This window comes from Manihot esculenta, chromosome 13 (assembly GCF_001659605.2).
Source record: "Manihot esculenta cultivar AM560-2 chromosome 13, M.esculenta_v8, whole genome shotgun sequence".
NCBI classification, from domain to species: Eukaryota; Viridiplantae; Streptophyta; class Magnoliopsida; order Malpighiales; family Euphorbiaceae; genus Manihot; species Manihot esculenta.
In genome coordinates, this window is record NC_035173.2 from 6,531,424 (window position 1) to 6,552,156 (window position 20,733).

Here is a 20,733-nt window from a genome sequence, read left to right on the forward strand (position 1 = left end):
CCTGAAAACCAGAGTAGGACACCAACTCAATAAAAATTAAAGATACAACACCAAAAAAACCTAAATCTAAGAGAAGGTCCTAGTGTGAGTAACGATCTAAGACAAAACAAAAGAAATATTTATTTATCCACAACCCGCCAAATGAGGTAGAGACTAAATCCATAATTGTGAGAGGGGAGGAAACAGTCGTCCCCCATCTAGAGGGGATGATAGAAGGAAGCGGACAATGCCGCGGAAAAAAAAAAGGAAGAATAGCGAGTAGAAAGATTCTCTCTTTAGAAGTAAGGGAGAATTTTAAGCAATACAATAGCTATAAAAATTCAGTATTTGCTGCTCCTCTTTCCCACTTTTTTCTTTCATTCTACATTGTGCACTCTTCCGTTACCTTTTTGAGCTCCTCCAAAATAGTTTTAGCAACTTTACCATTTTACTCAAAGAGTGTTGAAATCATCACTATATTTTATCAAGTTCACATGTTAATAATCATAAAAAAAAAAAATTACAAATGCACCGAATGGAGGTAGCATTTGAATAAAACTTACATAAACCTCATTAAATGGCCTAACGATGGCTTTAAGTAGCCATATGTAACAGCTTGGCCCAAACTGAGTCAAATGATTTTTGGACCAATTTTTTATGTGACCTAAAATAGTTAATCCGAGTTATTTAATAATTTCTAAACTATGATTTATATATTATCAACTTAATTGATAATTTATTGACGTGTGAATTTTTCCACATCAAGCTACTGGACATTGCACGAATCCATAACCTAAAAATCAACTTTTATATACATCTAGAGATAGATGTATATAAAAGTTGAGATGTATATAAAGGTTGATTTATAGGTTGTGGATTCGTGTAATGTTCAACAGCTTAATATGGTAAAGATTTTCACATCGGTAAATTACCAATTAAGTTGGTAATATATAAATTCTAATTTAAAAATTACTAAATAATTTATATTAATTATTTGGGATTCAAATACATAAAATGTAATCATTATTAAAAAAAATTGCAAATACAAGCAGCATTTGAATGAAGCTTACATAAACCTCATTAAATGGCCTAATGATGTCCACTTGCTTTGCAACATCCTATAACAGGCATGCAGGGGAGAGCTTCATGTATCAGTTGAGAGCATCAGCTGTTTGGAGCAAAGCAAGTCTCAAAGCGAGGAAGAAAAATTAAGAGTGGAGTAGAAGTGGGTGTGGTGAGTATTTGTATTTGAGTGATAATTTTTCTTTGTTGCAAAAATTTCCCTATTTTTTCTTCCATCCCTATTTCCCACAAAGAGTTCACCCAAAGCAGATGTTTTTTTGCCTTGTTTCAGCTGGGATTTTCGGTGTTGCATGTTGGAGCTTGTGAGATTCGTAAACTTTTGAAGGGCATCAATGCTATAGTGCACCTTATATAGCACAAGGCGAAAGATTTCAGTTGTTCACTCAAAAGTGTTCCAAGAGTGAATGTTAACACAAGAGTTAAAATCAAATTTTACTTGATGGAGAGAGGGAAGCATTCCAAAAAAAAAAAAAGTATGCAGCACACCATTCCTTCCCTTCATTGTTTTACATTATTGTGTTGCTTTCTTTCTCCACCACTCCATTCCCTTTAATTACTCTATAAATATAAATATTAATTAATTGAAAATAAGATTTACTCCTTTTCATTTTCAAATTTTAAATTTACATTTTTTTTTGTAAATGATATAAGTCCAATAAATTAACTCAAATGACATCTTTTTTTTTTTTTTGAACTAAAAATATAATTGCATTCAAATTTGGAAGTCCAACATCAAAGCATGAACAATCAATTGTGGAGGGGTGCTCAGCCACTCCATCCTGTCTGAAATAGTAGAGGCAGCTCTAGCTATAAGATGTGCCACCCTATTGGCAGATCGAGGAACAAAACTCACAGATACTGAATTCATCTCTGCTATTAGAGATTTACAATCATCAACAAGGGACCCAAAACTAGAAAAATCAGAAGTTGAAGAAGAAAGCAAAGCCTTCACTACCGTAAGAGCATCTGATTCCAACACTATCTGATCATAACCCAGCCTCTTAATCCAACTCAGAACTTCTCTAATGGCAATTAGCTCAGCTGTTTTAGGAGAGAAGTAACCAAGGAGTCTATGTTGACAAGCGCCAACAAAAGAGCCATCATATGAGCGAAGCACTCCACCAACTCCAATGAAGCCATCAGGGAAGACTGCTGCATCTACATTAGCTTTCAAGAATCCTTGAAGCGGTGGAACCCAGAAATGTAACGGTGGAGGAGCTGGCACAGCATCAGAAGAACTGTCATCAACGTGTCGCGCATTACACCAATCGTAGAGGATTGTCCTAGCCCGATACACCACAGCAGCAGGGCTCGACCACTTCGAAGACCAGACCACATCATTCCGTGCCTGCCAAAGAGCCCAGCAGATCATTACCACCATAGCTTGGTCTTCCTTTCTCACCAGCTGCAAAACTGAGCACAACCATGCCAAAAATGACGCCGACTGAGGAAAAAGCCATCCAATCGAAGACGCAAGCCATACCCTCTTGGCAAAAGGGCATGTAACCAGCACATGGAGCACAGATTCACTAACAGAATTACATAAAGGACATGAATTATGCACAGGAACATGTCGCTGTTGAAGCAGCTGCAAAACTGGTATGGCATTATTGGCTGCCCTCCACACTAAGTCGCGACACTTAGGAGGAGCCCTGACGTTCCATAATTTCCGCCACATCGCACTAATATAACCTCCCACAACTCCATCCCCAATATTAGTTAGGAATTTATAAACTGATTTAACTGAATATTGACCCTTTGGCTCCAACTTCCAGATCAATCTGTCACTAGCAGCAAATCGAGGGAGGGGAATAGACAGTATGGCCTGCTGCTCTTCCATACTAAAAATTGAACGTAACAATGGCAAATTCCAAAAACCATTAATCATTAAATCATGAACAAAGTTTACCTGTGAGTTAACAGGCTGCGATGTTTGCACCCAGGAGGAAGGCAAATTTGGGATCCAAGGATCTTCCCAGACTCGAATTTGCTGTCCATTTCCAACTTTCCAACACATACCGGCCTTAATAACAGATTGTGCTTCCCAAATGCTTCGCCAAAAATAGCTCGGATTGGACCCCAGACGAGCCGTGATAAAATTAGCATCAGGAAAATAACGAGCTTTAATTAACCTTGCCACCAAAGAAGAAGGATTAGTCACAATATTCCAAGCTTGCTTTCCAACCATAGCCAAGTTGAACTCCCTTAACTTCTTGAAGCCCAACCCTCCAACAAATTTTGGTTGACTCATCCTATCCCAACTCATCCAATGGATTCCCCTTTCATGGTTAATGCCTTTACCCCACCAAAACATATTCATCATCTGTTGGAGGTCGTGACAAAGAGTCTTAGGGATTAGGAACATGCTCATCACATAATTAGGAAGTGCTTGGAGCACTGTTCTTAGTAAGATTTCTTTACCTGCACGGGACAAGCAACGACGTTTCCAGGAGTTAAGTTTCTGCCACACCTTGTCCTTTAAAAAACCAAATATTTCCCTTTTGTTTATGCCCACCACTGATGGAAGACCCAAATATTTGCCCAAACTTGAATGCTCTTCCACGCCTAACACAGAGCACACACCAGCCCGATCATTCTGTCTCGTGTTCTTAGAGAAGCATATGGCAGATTTAGTGAAATTTATCAGCTGCCCAGATGCCTGTGCATAAGTAGAAACCACCTCCTTCACAACCTGAGCTTCAGCAGCAGTGCTATGGAAGAAAATCAAGCTATCATCGGCAAAGAAGAGATGAGTTATCTCAGGGCATCTCCTAGCCACCCGACAACCATGTAAAGCCGAACTAGCCACCTTGTGCGATATAAGCTGTGAAAGTCCCTCAGTACACAAGATAAATATATATGGGGACAAGGAATCTCCTTGCCGCAATCCTCGTGTAGGCATAATTGGACCCAATTCCTTCCCATCATGAACAATATGATAGCTGACTGAAGTAATACAGTGCATGATCACACTCGTCCACTGTGTTGAGAAACCCATTTTATCCAAGACATCCGAAACATAATTCCACTCCATACGATCATATGCCTTGCTAATGTCCATCTTTAAGGCACCATAACTCTCACGACCATAGCGCTTGCCTTTGAAAAAATGCATAAGCTCGAAGGCAATTATAGTATTATCATGGATGCTTCTCCCGGCAACAAATGCCGACTGTGATGGAGAAATAATCCGAGGCAGTAGCCTTTTAAGTCGATTTGCAACCATCTTGGACATTATTTTATAAAAGACATTACACAAAGCTATTGGCCGCAAATCCCCCATCGTCCTAGGAATTGTCTTCTTTGGAATCAAAACTAATGCTGTTTCATTTAACTCTACCGGGAATGTACCGACAGCCAACATTGAAATACAAGTAGATGAAACATCAGACCCAATAATATCCCAGTGATATTGAAAAAAACCTGGGTTGAACCCATCGAGACCAGGTGCCTTGTCCGCCTGCATGCTAAACACTGCTGCACGGGCTTCCTCAGGTGAATAAGGAGCAAGAAGAAAAGCATTATCTTCCTCAGTAGTAATACAGTGAGGGATATGATCAATAATAGGCTGAGTATCACCCGAATTTGCCTGGAAGATATCCTGAAAATAATCAACAATAAGAGTGTCGAGAGCTGGCCCCCTCTCACACCAAACCCCATTGCTGTCTTGGAGCCGATGAATCAGATTCTTCTTTTTTCTGTTTGTAGCCATTGCATGAAAGAATCTAGTGTTAGAATCTCCTTCTTTCAACCAAAAGACTTTGGCACGTTGCTTCCATTGTATTTCTTTATCCCTCAACAAGTCATGGTATCTCTTCTTAGCCTCCTCAAACTTGCGAACATCAGCCAACGAACGAGAACCCCGCAAGTGCTGCATATCTAACTTACACTGTACCAACTCCTGCTTATGTAGATTTCGAATGTCCAGCCCCCATCTATACAACAATTCTCCACACCGAAGTAATTTATTAAACACATCCACAGAGGCACTCGAATTCCAAACATTGGAGATCAACTCACGGCACTGCGGCTCTCTTCTCCAACTGTTCTCAAATTTAAATCTCCTGGCCAACTGGGTCGGAATAAAGAGACGTATCTCCAACAGTATTGGAAGATGATCAGATGAAGAAGCTTCCAACGAAGCCGCTCTAGCATGGGAAAACAAAGAATTAAATGATGGAGAGGTAAGAACTCTATCTAATTTTTCTTCAACCCACCGATCTGAGCCCCTACCAGTTTCCCAAGTAAATTTATATCCGCTCATGGGAAAATCACAGAGTCCCGCTGCCATTACAGCATTGCGAAACCCCTGAATCAATGCATTTGGTTGCCGTCTGCCTCCTTTCTTCTCATGATTAGCTAGAATGTCATTGAAGTCCCCCATACAGACCCAGGGACGTGTGCTCATAGTTGCTAAATTCTGTAGTAAAGCCCAAGACTCCTGATGATGATTACGATTAGGATGTCCATAAAAGCCAGTTAGTCGCCAACTACCCACCGAATCTAAGTCAACCTCCACATCAATACATCTAGCCGATTGAAATAGAACATGCACAGAGTCAATAGCACGCCAAAGTAAAGCCAGACCACCACTATGCCCCACACAGTCCACAGAAACAAAATCATCATAACCCAATAAATTTTTTATTTCTTCAATCCTATTACGATAACAAAGAGTTTCAATTAAAAAAATAAAACTTGGCCTCTTTTCCCTAACAATTTCTTTTAGGAAACTAACTGCCCGTGGGTTGCCAAGCCCACGACAGTTCCAGCTAAGGCAACTCATTTCTCTTGACAGGCCTGGTCCCCAGAACCCGCCGATAACATATTTTTTGGTGCAGCCCTTGAAAGTGTAGAATCAGGTCCTGCATTGGTACCACCATCTTGGGCCCTCTCCTCATTTAATGCCTCCTCCATACGATGCCGCTTCAGGTCCACAATAGTAAGCCCAGTAGGAGATTGCATGGCTGGGTGTACATGGGAATTAACAGCATGTTGAGACAAAATAGGAGACTTAGCTAAAGCAGCTCCAGTAACCACTCCCTTATCTTTTTCAGAATTTGAATTTAAATTAGGCCCGTGATAAGCGGCATAATCTTGATCAGTTTCCATAGCTGAACCACTACTACCTTCTGATCGGAAAGACCTCCCCGGCGTACGGAGCCACCGTGAGCTCTTGTTCACCATTCCCCCTCTGCGAGGTTTAGCACGGATGTCCAGAGAATAGTTGCGAGGGGCCTGTCCTATAGGATAATGAATCAGTTGAGGGCAGAATCTATTTGTGTGGCCAAGGATACCACAGATCAAGCAGAACGTGGGCAAACGTTCATATTCAAACCTCGCCCAAAACCAACCTGCACCTATTCTTCTCAAGTTGATGCCTTGCATCAGCGGTTTCCGAACATCCAATCTAACACGGATTCGAACAAATGAGTCAAACTCCCCAGTAAAATTGCGCTCATCTGAAGCAATAAACTGACCGACCTGATTGCCAATATCTTTAGCTACCCTTTCAGAATGAAACCCAGTCTGTAAATCAAAGATTTTGAGCCAAATATAGATGTGATTAAGAGGGACCTCTGCAGGAGTAGAAAAACCTGACATACGTTCTATAATCAGAATCTGATTATCAAAGGTGCAAGGGCACATTTCTAGGGCACGGTGAATATCTACCTCATGAAAAAATTGAAACACATAAAGACCACCACCCAACTCCCTAACAGTCATCCCTTCACGAGGTTGCCACAGCTCGGCTAATGAAAAAGACATAGCATTATAGTTGATAATCCTCTCCGAAAGAAATCTGCCCACCAAACATAGCTCAAGATTGTCTCCTGCCCCCAACTCCTCTTGTTGATATTCAAGACCTATCTAACCACCGCTGTCCACCGATAAACCAGCCATCTCTACTGATAAAGCATCTCGATCCTCCATGACCTCCCCTTCCATAATATCGAAGTAGAAAGAACGAAAGAGAAAAAGGCTAAAACGGTGATGAAGAGAAAGAGAAGAGAATCAAAAATCAACAAACTCCTCACTGAGGAGACAAACCCTAACTCCTCACCGAGGAGACCTTTTGACTTCCCCCACTCAAATGACATCTTAAATGCATAACTTTCAAAAGAAAATATATAACACAAACCTTAAAAAAACATAAACTTATATACATTTAACCAAATCTCATGAATTTCAAAGAGTGGTTAGGTTGGTTACACAGGTTTCTTTCATTTGTTTACAGTAATACACATGCATGCATATCATAATAAAAGCTTCAAATGGCTCAACCTGCGAGGAAGAATTCGGTCAACTTTAGTCTACTTAGGCAAATAGCAACAAAGTCACTTGGCATTTGGAAGAGACCTTTTGCGGAATGATAAAGGGGATTAGTTACTTGAATTTTCACTCACATAATAACTATTGTCCTCAAAATTGAGCTCTAAGCTATTCATGAAGGATTGAAACTCGCGGATTGACAATTAATAACTTGATAGTGGAAAGCAATAACAATACTTTTTGTCAGGAGTTAATTGCCCCACTATACTTCTTATTGTGGCAGTACTTCAAGATATAATAAATCTAAGAAAATCACAGATAGTAATCTTGTGATTTTCTAGAAAAATTTAAATTGAAATTTAAGGAAAAATATGAAAAAATATATAGAGTTTAAAGTAACTGTTTGTATCTGTACATATATGTCTGTTGGAGACACCTTTTCAAATAGACACAGACATGTTTGGATAAAAAACAGTATTTGTCAAATCATAATTTACGTACCACATGCCAAGTCTTTGATTTATAATATAATATATCAATTTTAGATTCCCTCCAAAATGTTCCTCCAAAATACTTTATGTTTAAATTAAAGTTTTCCACGATATAAACACTTGAAAAATCTTATAATTTTTCTATTTGGAATTCTTTACTTTCTATTCTCAAACTTATTTAAACAAGCTATTAAGCTATTTTTATAACATAAGGAAAAGCTAGATTTGCTCAATATAACATTTCCTTCAATTCTATTGAGCTAATAGGAGCATCAAGAAGTAATCGGCGCTTGAAATAAGAGGTTTGCGGTCAATCTCAAAAGATCATTCAACACCCTAAAATTTTTTATATTTGTCAGAGAAAATAAGATGCACCGAGATAATGACATATCTCTAGATATATATAAAAGTTTGCAAATTTCTTTATATTCGATTTTTTGTCTATGCAAACTTTTTTTTTTCTCAAAGATATAGAGAATATCATTTAAAAAAGACAATGGCCTAAACTACAAACTAAGATTTTTAGGAAAAAAAACCAACTAAAAATAAAATCATGGAGACTCACCCATATGTAATCCGATAATAAATCTGACCAAACTAAAGAATATGTCGCTATTCAGCCGTCGGAAGAAAATATAACCACCATTGCAAACAAAAAAAATCGAATAAAAACTCCTACACAGTAGCTAAAGTCATAGAAAGCACACTAAAAAATGGTGAAGTCGTTAGCAGTAAAAAGAAGGAAGATCCATATTTCCAAATGTCAAAGAGGAGCCACTCTTCCCTAAAAAGAACAAGCATGTCAGTTTTAAGAGTAGCTGCGGAAGACTAGACACTAGAGAAAATGAATCAAATCTCCACAATTGAATTCAAATAAACCAACGGTTGATAGATGGTATCAACATGGTCCAATTTTATAAAAAGTAATGTCTTCTCTCACCACTCTTATATTTTATTCTAAATATAATAATTTTTACTTTTTTTCAATTTTGGTGCACTTCATACGCTGTGTATCATTGGATTTATTTAGTCCTTTATACAAACTTTTAGATTAATTAGCTAAAAATCTTAAAATGAATTATTTTGACCTGTGATAGAGAAGGCATATTTAGACTTATTGCCATTAAATTACTTCTAAATTTACTATAAAGCAAGGTCTAGGAATAGACGCAAGTTATAAATCGTACCAGGTAAGAACCTTGAATTATGAGAACATGAAATAAGCCAGTCCAAACCAAATAACTTTTAGATTTATTTTGCCGATGTGAAATCCTTTTTCACTCAAGCAAGTAATTGAATATTATATAACATGAATCTAGATTTATCCGATAAGTGATCTATGTTTAATTATTAAACTATATCAAGTTACATTCAAAAAAAGAAAATGTCGAGAGTAGTAAACTTGTCTTAAGTTAGCATTTTCTGGTCAAAACAATTGATATTCTCTCACAGCTAAAAGCATCATGGTTTCTTAATGAGGACACATGCATAATCAATAATACAAAAAATAATGAGATTGATATATGGATATCCGAAATTTATTACTTATTGGTTGAGGTGAGCTGACTGATTCCTTATGGAATTCTTTTTGTTAGACATAATAATATTCATTAAAACCTCAAAAGGCTTGAAAATACAAGTTGGATTGGCTTATTATAATAATTTATCTAAGAGCAAATCCAATCTAGATAAGAAAGGGCCAAGGCCCAAAACCATACCCAACATAAATCGGACAGGTCATTTGAATAACATAACCGGATAACTTAACGATCTCTAAAAAGCAAATAGTTTAGTATTTTAATTTTATTAAACTATAAAAGTATATTATTTTCATAAAGGGGCTTTCAGTTTGACGAATTTAAATTAAATGGATTATAATGTTAAGTATTTCAAATAGAAAGACATATTTATTAATTTTGATATATTTTAATAACATAGAAGTAATTTTTTTTAAATTTAATTTTTATAAATTTCTTATTAATAAGGAAGAAGTTCATTTGATATTATTGTTGAAGCAGTTAACATAAAAAAATTACTTTTTAAATATATTGATTAGAAAGTAATGAACAATAATTTAATTAATTACTGAATTTTTAATGAATATTATAAAAAATAATAGTGTTTAAAGTATTTTACATTTTTTAATTAAAATAGTCACTTTATTTCATAAAAAAAAAAACTCTTTTTAAGTTTTCTAACGTTTTCCGGTAATATGAGGACTGATTATAATTAATCACGTTTAATTAATCACGTTAAAATATTTAAAGGACTAAATTATAATTAATCACGTTTAATTAATCACGTTTTCTAACGTTTTCCGGTAATATGAGGACTGATTAATAATTTTTTAAAATTTTTTATAATATATTTTTTTAAAAAATTTACTAATGAGTTTTCACAGGGATGAAACATGAAACGGTAGGTTTCCCTCTATATGAGTCGACCAGTAAAAGAAAAAGTCAAGTAAACGCGCTGTAATGTCATTGCGCTCCCTCCAGCAGTGTGGTCGTCGCTCAACATTGGAAAAACTGGCATTCCTTGTTTGACCCGACGAATTGAAAACCCTTCTCTTTTCTGCTTTCTGCTTCTCATTTTCACACCCATCCTTGCTTTTTCAATTACCATTTCCTTGTTTCTTCTTTCTTTTGCTTGATTTCTTCTCTCTTCAATTGAATGTTCAAACAATATCACTTTCTTTGAAATTGAAGGGCTTCTTTCTCTGTGGATATTCACTCATTTCACGCTTTTTTCGATCTCTTCAGTTTCGGTTCTTCAAATATCAGGTGGGTTTTGTTGATCTTCCAATTTCTCAGTTCTTGATTTTGATCAATTTTCGACTTTAGTCAACTGGGTCGCTCTGTACTAGGTCAATTTTAGCTATATTGCTTGAATTATTGCTGCTGTTGCTGCTTTTATTCTCTTTTGGGTATCTGTGATTCTATTTGGTTATATATGAATAGAAGTACCCATGCGGGTATGCTAAATCTCGGTTATGATGCTAATTTTCTTTTTGTTTCTTCAGGTTTTGTTGTTATGAAGTTGGGCCGTCGTAAATTCTGTTATTTTCAAGCTCCAGTGTGCAAAAAATAGCAATTTTAGGTTTTTTTTAGGAAAATTATACGGCTTTCTGCGTAAACATGATGCTGGGTAGACCTGTTCTTGAGATTTTAGTTAGCATTTGTCTCTGGTTGTTGCTTAGCTGTACTTTGAGCTATGGTACTGAGACAGATATTGCTTGCCTGAAGAGTATAAAAGACTCACTTGAAGACCCTTTTAAGTACTTGAAGTCTTCATGGGACTTTAACAACAATACCGAAGGATACATTTGTGGATTTACGGGTGTTGAATGTTGGCACCCTGATGAGAGCAGGGTCTTAAATCTCCGTCTTTCGGATATGGGGCTCAAGGGTCGATTCCCTACTGGACTTCAGAATTGCACGAGCATAACTGGTGTTGATCTTTCAAACAACAACCTTTTTGGACCCATTCCAGATAATATCTCTAAAATCATTGGGTTTGTGACATCTCTTCAACTCTCATCCAACAATTTCTCTGGAAGCATTCCAGAAAACCTTGCAAATTGTAGCTATTTGAATATTCTTAAACTCGATCACAACCGGTTGACAGGTCAAATTCCTCCACAACTTGGCTTGTTAGGTCGGCTTAAAACATTTAGTGTAGCCAATAATCTTCTCACTGGACCTGTTCCAACTTTCCTAAATGCCAATGTGACAGCAGATGATTATGCAAATAATGTAGGACTGTGCGGGAAGCCTTTGGACAACTGCCCTGGAACTTCAAATTATCGCCGAGGGAGGAGGGAGACTTTTGAATTTGAAGGGGCGAGTGTATGAATGTTATGGGTCTTGGAGGGAAAGACAACGCATGATCAAGAACTAAAATGTACGACCCACTTGATTGGCTGTGTTAATTTAATTAAAGAATTTAAGTTTTTATTTGTTGGTAAATTTTGAGATGAATATGGTTTATCATAACCCAAAATATATAAAAGTGCATTTATTTTTTCATGAAGAAATTTATATTTGTGTATTTTGAATCATGTAAACTAAGTTTAAATAAATTTTTTTTATTTGTTTAGTCGGTCTTTTTTATTTCTTGAAAATTAAAATTATTACTTTCTTTATCCTATAGAAAATAATTTAATTTTTCTGATCAAATTAAATTATAGCAATAATTTCAAATTTAACTCTCAACTATATCTCAAAAGTCAAATAAACTCGTTTTAAAATTTTTGACAAGTTTAAAAAACGGTCAATCCCTACATTTGTTAGAATTCACTGTCTCTAAAAAAAATAGTAAATAATTATTAATTAATATTTTAAATAATATTTATTTATTTAAAGATAAAATTTCATTCAAGAACTTAAAAACCCAATACAACTTAAATTGAATTTAAAAATCGGCATAAATTAGGTACACAAAAAAAGCCCAAAATTCATATAACCGCCCATAAGTAGTAGTCAGCACACGTTCACCGGAGAGAACATTGAATCGTCACCAGAACTTGATTCTGCAGAAACTCACTCTTGAGCTAAGAAAAGGAAGCTATGAATTGACTAGGATATGTCACCAAAGCTTAAGAAGAAAACCACATCACTCCACTATGCCAAAATTTGGACTTAGGCATACTGAAGAATAATGAAAGTGGCTGCTTGCAAGAGATCTCTCCATTGCTATTAAATCTACAATGAGCCAAGCTGATAGAACCAAATTTAGACCCATTTTCCATATTGATATTTATGTTAATTTATACATTTTCTACCTAATTTTGTGGTTTTAACCTTATTTTGCAGAAAATGGAGTAAAATGGTAATTTGGCAAAAAATGGTCTTAAATCTGCCCAAAAGAGAGCAAAACTGCACAAGCATGGTTTGCCCAAACTGAAGCGAAGCTGAAATGAAGAGGAAAAGTGTTAGCTGATTGACCAGGCTGTTTGCCCAAATAAACTGGGCAAACAGTCAAGCAAGGCAGAAACGATGCACAGACAGTAGGCAAGACAGACTGTTTGCCCAGTCTGTTTGCCCGCACAACCTGGGCAAACAAGGACCAGGGACGCAGACAGCACAAATGACAGACTGTTTGCCCAGTCTGTTTGCCCACGCAACCTGGGCAAACAACACCAGCAACAGCAGACAATAAATTGCGGGAAAAGCAAAATTCAAATGTCCAAGAAGGTTTTTCCCTCCCAAACACGTGTGGACAGCTCAGCAAACCCTAAAGACACCTCAGCACTCAATCTCACATATTTAGGAAGGCAAATCTCATCAAAATAAAATTACCTTCCAAGAATTCAACTCCAATTGGGAAAAGGAGTCCCAACTCAACAAGGAAACCCTAGGGCAGCCTCTCCAGCTATAAAAGGGCATGCAAACCAGCAGATCAATTATCTTTGGATCATCATACATCCTCGGTAGAAGCTGCACCAGCAGCCGCACCACACCAGCAGGCCAATTGGCCCTTTTTCTCCTTCTTTTTGCTCTCTTTCTTTTCTTTTATGTTAGTTTCAGCCATGAGTGGCTGAAACCCTTTTTCTAGTTGAAGAATAAGGTGAAACTTTGGTTGTTTATGGATTGGGAGATCTGAACCTTCATGTTATTCTTTTATTAATCAGTATTTATGCAATTTTGTGCTTAATTTATTGTTGCTTTGTTGTTTTGATCAAATTGGCCACTTGATTCTTGATTGCAAAGTAATTCTTTGTTAGTTTGGATAGTTTGAAGTCCGTAATTGCTTGAATTATTCAAACACAAGTAACCCTTAGTGTAAAAACCTAGGAAATTGCATAATCTAGCAATATCACCATACATTTGGGTAGCTAGAATTATGTCTCTCTTTTTCTTAATGCAATTAACAGTTGTTAGATGCCAAAGGCCCAAGGACGTTCCTTGGCAACTTGTTAATTAGTGATTAATTAGAGGACGTTCCCTAAATAATCTATGCTTAAGGAGGGATATGGTTGGTGAGAAGCGTCTTCCACCTCCATAACTAATTTATTGATTTAAATAAGAGAATATAAGTTTCAATGATCAATCCCAACAAATAAAGTGGATCCAACTCTTCAACTAGGCCTTTCTCATTATTGAATTTCTTTACTTTAATTATTTGCTTTTCTCTATTGCTTTCAATATTAGTTTAGTTTATCATAGGGGTGAGCATTCGGTCGGTTCGGTTCACAACCGAACCGAACCGAATAAACCAAAAACCGAAATTTTAGTGTTTATGAAAACCGAACCGAACCGATTTTGGTCAGAAACCAAATCGAACCGAATCGGTCTGATTCGGTTCGATTCGGTTCGGTTTGTTCGGTTTCGATTTTTAATAATTTTTTTATTTTTTACACTTTATTTTTAGTATTTTAAAATTTAATTAAAATTTTTTAATCTTAATATGATTTAATTTCTCTATATTATTAAAAAAACATATTATTATCACTAATCGGTTCGGTTCGGTTTTTTCGGTTTTTTTTTATCAAAACCGAACCGAACCGAAATAACCAAAATTTCTAAAATTAAAAACCGAACCGAACCGAAATATATAAAAAACCGAACCAAATTTTCAAATCGGTTCGGTTCGGTCGGTTTTTTCGGTTTGAACCGAATACTGCTCACCCCTAGTTTATCAAACCTCAAAACCCCCATTTTACTTTTATTGTTTGTTTCTTTACTTGGTCTTGACTAGGAAAATAAGTAAGTATCAATTTCCTGTGGATTCGACCCTATTGCCACTATCTACAAATTATTTTGTTGGTTGATAATAGGTTTATTTTTTACGGCTTCGACAACCGCTTATCAAAAATTGGCGCTGTTGCTGGGGAATTGATTTAACTTATTTGTTTTTCTTTCATGATTAGATCTGGACTCAAGAAACTGATTCATGGATGAGGTAAGTACATCTATTCTCACTGCTCGACTTTCTGAACTAACCTCTGTTGTGAGAAGTTATGTCATAGGTCAAGCTCAACAACTTCAGCAGTCTCGGCCATGTGGGATTTGCGCATACGTAGGACACCCAACTGATCAATGTCCTATACTTTATGAGGATTACCAGCAAGTACATGCCTTTGGAGGATTCAATAGCTAGCCAAGACATGATCCCTACCTTGATACCTACAATCCATGGGACCATTTGAATTATGGCTATGCAAGGGCTGACTACTACCAAAACTATCAAGCCCAAGCAGCACCTCAAAGCTCCAATATGGAACTTGAAGAGATGGTGAGGAAATTGGAAATTTCTGGACAAATTCTCCAACAGCAAGTGGATCAAGCGGTCAACTCAATGAACGCGCACATATTAAGAAGAAAGGAAGATCTTCAAGATGTATGGGACAATGATGAAAGTTCCCAAGAAATAGAAACTGAATCTGCTGCACAAATCACCACTGCTCTTGAAACTGAACCAGCTGCTGAATTTGCTTCATCTGCTACTTTATTTGATGCACAAAACACTGCAGTGCTTGCTGCTATACCTGCTGAATCTAGCTGCAAAATTGTTGAACCAGCCGCAAACAATACTTGTTGAAGCTCCTGCCATCCAAGAAATAGCAATACATACTGCTACTGCTGAGAATATTGCAGCACCTGCTGTAAAAAATTTAGACTTTGTTGCTGACCAAGCTGTTGAAGATAGAGACAGCAACTACTGTCCACCTGCTGAAACTTCCACAATTACACCAGCAATTGCTGAACCTGCTGTCCAAAAATCAGCAAGTGCTGAATCTGCCACCATTGCATCCCTTGTTGCTGTCCAAACACCAGCAACCTCAGCAATTAACACAACTGAACCAGAAGTGGTTGCACTTGCTGAACCAACAACTTCTGAAAGTGCCCCAACTGAATCAAAACCTGTTGATAGTTTAGACATCATTGATTATTTGAGCCAAGAAATTTTTGATATAAATCAAAATGATATGCTAACCGATGATTTTTGTAGGGAGGACAACCAAGAAGATGCAAGAAGCCAAGTAGAGCTGAAACGGACAGCAATGGACTGCTGCATGCAGAGGACAGATTGCTGTTTGCCCAAACAGCCTGGGCAAACAAGCAAACAGAAGGCAGAACAGGCAGACTGCTGTCTGCCCAAACAGCCAGCAAAGGCAGAACAGGCAAGCCCCTGTTTGCCCAAACAGGTTCAGCAACCAGATGAGACTAATGGCAGACTGCCCAAATCACTCCAGCAAGAAGAACTCAGTTTGCCCATATCAGTTGGGCAAACAACAAAGGCAGAACATTGTTCACCCGAAAAACCAGCAGAGGAAAAGAAGGTAGAAGCTTGTTTGCCCGAACAGCAAGTCAAAGCAGATTGCTGTTTGCCCAAACAGCAAGTCAAGGTAGAATCTTGTTTGCCCGAACAGGTCCAGCACCAAGCACAAAAATATTGCAGCCTCTCCAAACCACTTCAGCAAGCTGGAAACAGTTTGCCCAGATCAGTCGGGCAAGTAACCTTGACAAAATGCTGTTCACTCAAGCAGCCAGCAAAGGACCATGAGGAAGATTGTTGTTTGCCCAAACAGCAAGAGAAGGCAGACCCTTGTTTGCCCAAACAAGCTATGCAGATTGTACAAGCATATTGTTGTTTGCCCAAACAGCAAGATAAGGTTGAATTTGTTTTGCCCGAATTCAAATTGCGGCCACATATGGAGAAATATGAATTGGAGTTCGAAGTGTTGTCCAATCATCTCAAAAATGCAAATATAAGGGCTAGAGTCACACCTCATCTGAAAGAGGAGAAGCTAATCATGTTACTTTATGAGTACGTGAAAGAAATAGGATGGGTTGTGACCAAATCAAAAGGCGCGCTACACTTTTTACTTAATGCAGTTGGAATCCTTTTCCCTTCCCCAATTACTTGAGTCTTGATCAAGTCAAGAAAGTCTAGCCTACGACTTTAAACTAAGGCGCTACTGGGAGGCAACCCAGCAGAGACATGACCAATCAAGGAAGATTTTCCAGACGAACATTTGTTCACCTCTCAGCTAGCTTGATAATTAATTTTGTGCTTAAAAAAAAAACAGAGATATGTCACTGTTTGCCCAAACAGCATGGGCAAACAACCAGAGATGCAGGAACCAGAGGAGTTAACCCACTTTTAGATTTTAGTTGTTTTGCAGATAAAAGCTAGATGGCCAATCTATTTGCCCACGCAAGCTGGGCAAACAACAGAGATGACTCAGAAAAAGTTGGCATACTGTCTGCCCACACCGCCAGCTACCTGTTCGACTAGCCTGTTTGCCCACACAGTTTGGGCAAACACCCGAGGCAGACATCTTCCAAGTCACAAAACGGGGCAGTATCACTATCATTTAAAAAACTCAATTTTCATTTCTTTTATTTTCCCTCGCATAACTCTTCCCCTCCTCAGAAATGCTCTCTGCTCTTCATCTCCCATCAGGAAAACCAGACGCCATAACAAGAACAAAAATGGTCGCCACCTCCGGACCAGCGCAGTGGCGCCGGCTAGGACTTCCCCGGCCGACCAGGGACGCTGGCAGCAGCAACGAGGAGCCTATCAACCCACTGTCCGTAGTTGACAGCTCTACCGTTGAAAACGACTCAACCCCTGTTTCCCTTAGAGCATACCAACACCGCCAGAGGAGGACGGCACGATACTTGATACCTAATGACGCAGCCACGGTCGAACGAGAACAACCACCGGAAACAATGGGAGTCGATGCAGTAGAACCCACTCAGCACTCGATTCCAGAGGCCCATCAGACTGCCCAACCCGAGTGCCTGTCTCCCCATACCAGCCAAACCCACGCAGCGCTGGCACTGACCTTCCACAAGCGCTCAGAACAGTCCAGGTTTGCATCCATAGCCCATCTGCCCATCAACGCAGGTAAGTTCATCCACACTGACACTCTAGAGGTTCTGGGATTCAAGCAGAAATCTCAGAGCTTATAAATAACATAGGCTGGTCCTGTTTCTTTAATCTGAGAATGCCTGTTTTTTTTGAATTAACACAAGAGTTTTACTGCACATTCTTCTTTGATAAACTTGCCATGCAATCACTAGACACACATGATATAATCTCCTTTAGATTGCTTGGACAATGCTTCCGAATGTCTATGAATGAATTTAACACTGCCCTTGGTTTTGCATATCTTGATTCAGCCTGTGACCCCCTTGACGGTTTTGATGCTAATGCCGCTTATCTAGAGCTATGCCCCAATCCCCCAAAAGCCTATTTTTCCAAATCTAAGGATGTGTATTTAAGCAACCCATGCTTAAAATACCTCCACAAATTTCTGGCCTACACCTTGGCTGGGAGGAAAGATGCCTCCAGCATCCTCCCCAGAGCTGAATTGTTCATACTTTGGAGCATGGTGCACCAGCGCAAGCTGAATCTGCGATTCTGGTTAGCCAACCAGATATCCAACACATTAGCACACCACCGTTCACTTGTTCTTGGTCACATAACCACCTTGCTAGCTGTCAATCTACAGGTACTTCAGCCTGAGCATACTGACATGACACCCACTTGTGAACCAACCCCCCTTGATTTACGAGCACTGGATGACATGGGGTTGTTGCACAAAATGGGTAGCATTTTCTATATTTCACCTGCAGGCCCTGCCGTCCCACGGCATGACAAAGTATTTGGGCGACAGCCCAACACAAGGGAGGCAGCCCAACGCGCTTACCAGCCAGCAAACCCTCCACCAGCACAGCAAGCAAACACACAGCAGGCTCCATCACCAGCACAGCAACCTCCAGCAACTCAGCAAGCAGAAGCAGATCGCTTGGACAGAATTGAGGCTAGGCTGACACACATAGAAAGCATGCTGGAGTTGCTGGTGCAGCACATCCTGCCACCTGCACACAGAAATACCTGACGCATCTAGCTGTTTGCCCAAACAGAACTGGGCAAATAACCACACCAGGAAAGTATCAGTTTTTCACTTGAACTTTAATTTTTTTATACATTGAGGACAATGCATGAGTTAGGTGTGGGGGTGCATATCTCTGAATTTTGATGCTTCATGCATTCTTTTTTATTTCTTTTATGCTTTAATTTTAGTTAGCACACATTAGGTGAATTTTTTTTTCATTTTTTGCTTTCAATTCACACACACACACCTTCACATAGTCACAGTCTTTTCTTTTTTCTGTTTTGACATGCTTTACTCAAACACATAGGCTATGGTGAATGAGCTTACTTTCCATGACCCCATTGATGTGATAACTCTTTAAACCTAAGTTGAATCACTTGTAGTGAGTTGTATTCATTTTTGGGAATTTCCTTTTGAATTGAATCTTTAAGCCTGCCATGGTGAAAAATATATTGATGACCCTCAATTGAAGAGAATGAATTAAAAGTTGTGTGAATGAACTTAACATGACTTGTTTTAGCAATTGGTGTTGATTTGCCCAAATCATTGAGAGAAAGAAAATTCAGCAAAAGGCAAAGACCTCAAAAGCACAAATCATAAAACTGTTCCGATGGTCTAGACTATGAACTGAGCCCAAAAGCCACCTGAACAAGTGACTAACTGAGTAATCGGGGGTGTATCACCCATGTACACAATCGCGTAAAAAGGTTAGTGACTTTTTCAAGCAAAAATAAGTTTCGATGGTCTAGACTATGAACAGAGCTAGTAGCCACTTGAATAAGTGACTAACTAAGTAACCGGGGGTGTATCACCCATGTACACAATCGCGTAAAAAGGTTAGTGACTTTTTCAGGCAAGGATAAGAATAAGTGCTGCTAAAAAAAAAAGAGAGAGAAAAATAAAACCTGAAAAAAGTACTTCAAGGTAAGGGCAAGTCACTCTGAAAGCTAGAAAAAGTCTTAACAAAAATGTGCATGCAAGGTCTCTCTTGAGGAAAATAAATCCTAACTATGGTAGGTAAAAAGAGACAAGGAAAAGAGGAAAGTAACCTTGGTGCATACACTCTTCACTGCAATGCTTCAAAGTAGGGGTCTAGAGCAAGAGTTAAAGTGGTAATAAGGATCAAGTAGTAAAGAAAGCTTGTTTGACTAGGTCTGTTTGCTTGAGGACAAACAAAGGGTTAGGTGTGGGGGTATTTGATAGAGCCAAATTTAGACCCATTTTCCATACTGATATTTATGTTAATTTACACATTTTCTACCTAATTTTGTGGTTTTAACCTTATTTTGCAGAAAATGGAGTAAAATGGTAATTTGGCAAAAAATAGTCTTAAATCTGCCCAAAAGAAAGCAAAACTGCACAAGCATGGTTTGCCCAACTTGTTTGCCCAAACTGAAGCGAAGCTGAAATGAAGAGGAAAAGTGTTAGCTGACTGACCAGGCTGTTTGCCCAAACAAACTGGGCAAACAGTGAAGCAAGGCAGAAACAATGCACAGACAGTAGGCAAGACAGACTGTTTGCCCAGTCTGTTTGCCCGCACAACCTGGGCAAACAAGGACCAGGGACGCAGACAGCACAGATGACAGACTGTTTGCCCAGTCTGTTTGCCCACACAACCTGGGCAAACAACACTAGCAACCAGCAGACAGTAAATTGCGGGAAAAGCAAAATTCAAATGTCCAAGAAGGTTTTTCCCTCCCAAACACGTGTGGACAGCTCAGCAAACCCTAAAGACACCTCAGCACTCAATCCCACATATTTAGGAAGCCAAATCTCATCAAAATACAATTACCTTCCAAGAATTCAACTCCAATTGGGAAAAGGAGTCCCAACTCAACAAGGAAACCCTAGGGCAGCCTCTCCAGCTATAAAAGGGCATGTAAACCAGCAGATCAATTATCTTTGGATCATCATACATCCTCGGCAGAAGCTGCACCAGCAGCCGCACCACACCAGCAGGCCAATTGGCCCTTTTTCTCCTTCTTTTTGCTCTCTTTCTTTTCTTTTATGTTAGTTTCAGCCATAAGTGGCTGAAACCCTTTTTCTAGTTGAAGA

At 38.5% G+C, this 20,733-nt stretch overlaps 1 protein-coding gene across 1 annotated transcript; it reads left to right on the top strand.

The window, feature by feature from the left end:
- The first annotated feature begins 10,290 nt into the window (after positions 1-10,290).
- LOC122721465 (probably inactive leucine-rich repeat receptor-like protein kinase At5g48380) lies at positions 10,291-11,924 on the top strand. The gene is made up of 2 exons (XM_043949288.1): positions 10,291-10,609; positions 10,849-11,924. The coding sequence occupies exon 2, from the start codon at positions 10,964-10,966 to the stop codon at positions 11,678-11,680; it is 717 nt and encodes a 238-aa protein (XP_043805223.1). The 5' UTR covers positions 10,291-10,609; positions 10,849-10,963; the 3' UTR covers positions 11,681-11,924.
- The last annotated feature ends 8,809 nt before the right edge of the window (positions 11,925-20,733 follow it).

Coding starts and splice junctions, on each gene's coding strand:
- LOC122721465 (XM_043949288.1), top strand. CDS start 10,964: ATGATGCTGGGTAGACCTGTTCTTGAGATTTTAGTTAGCATTTGTCTC.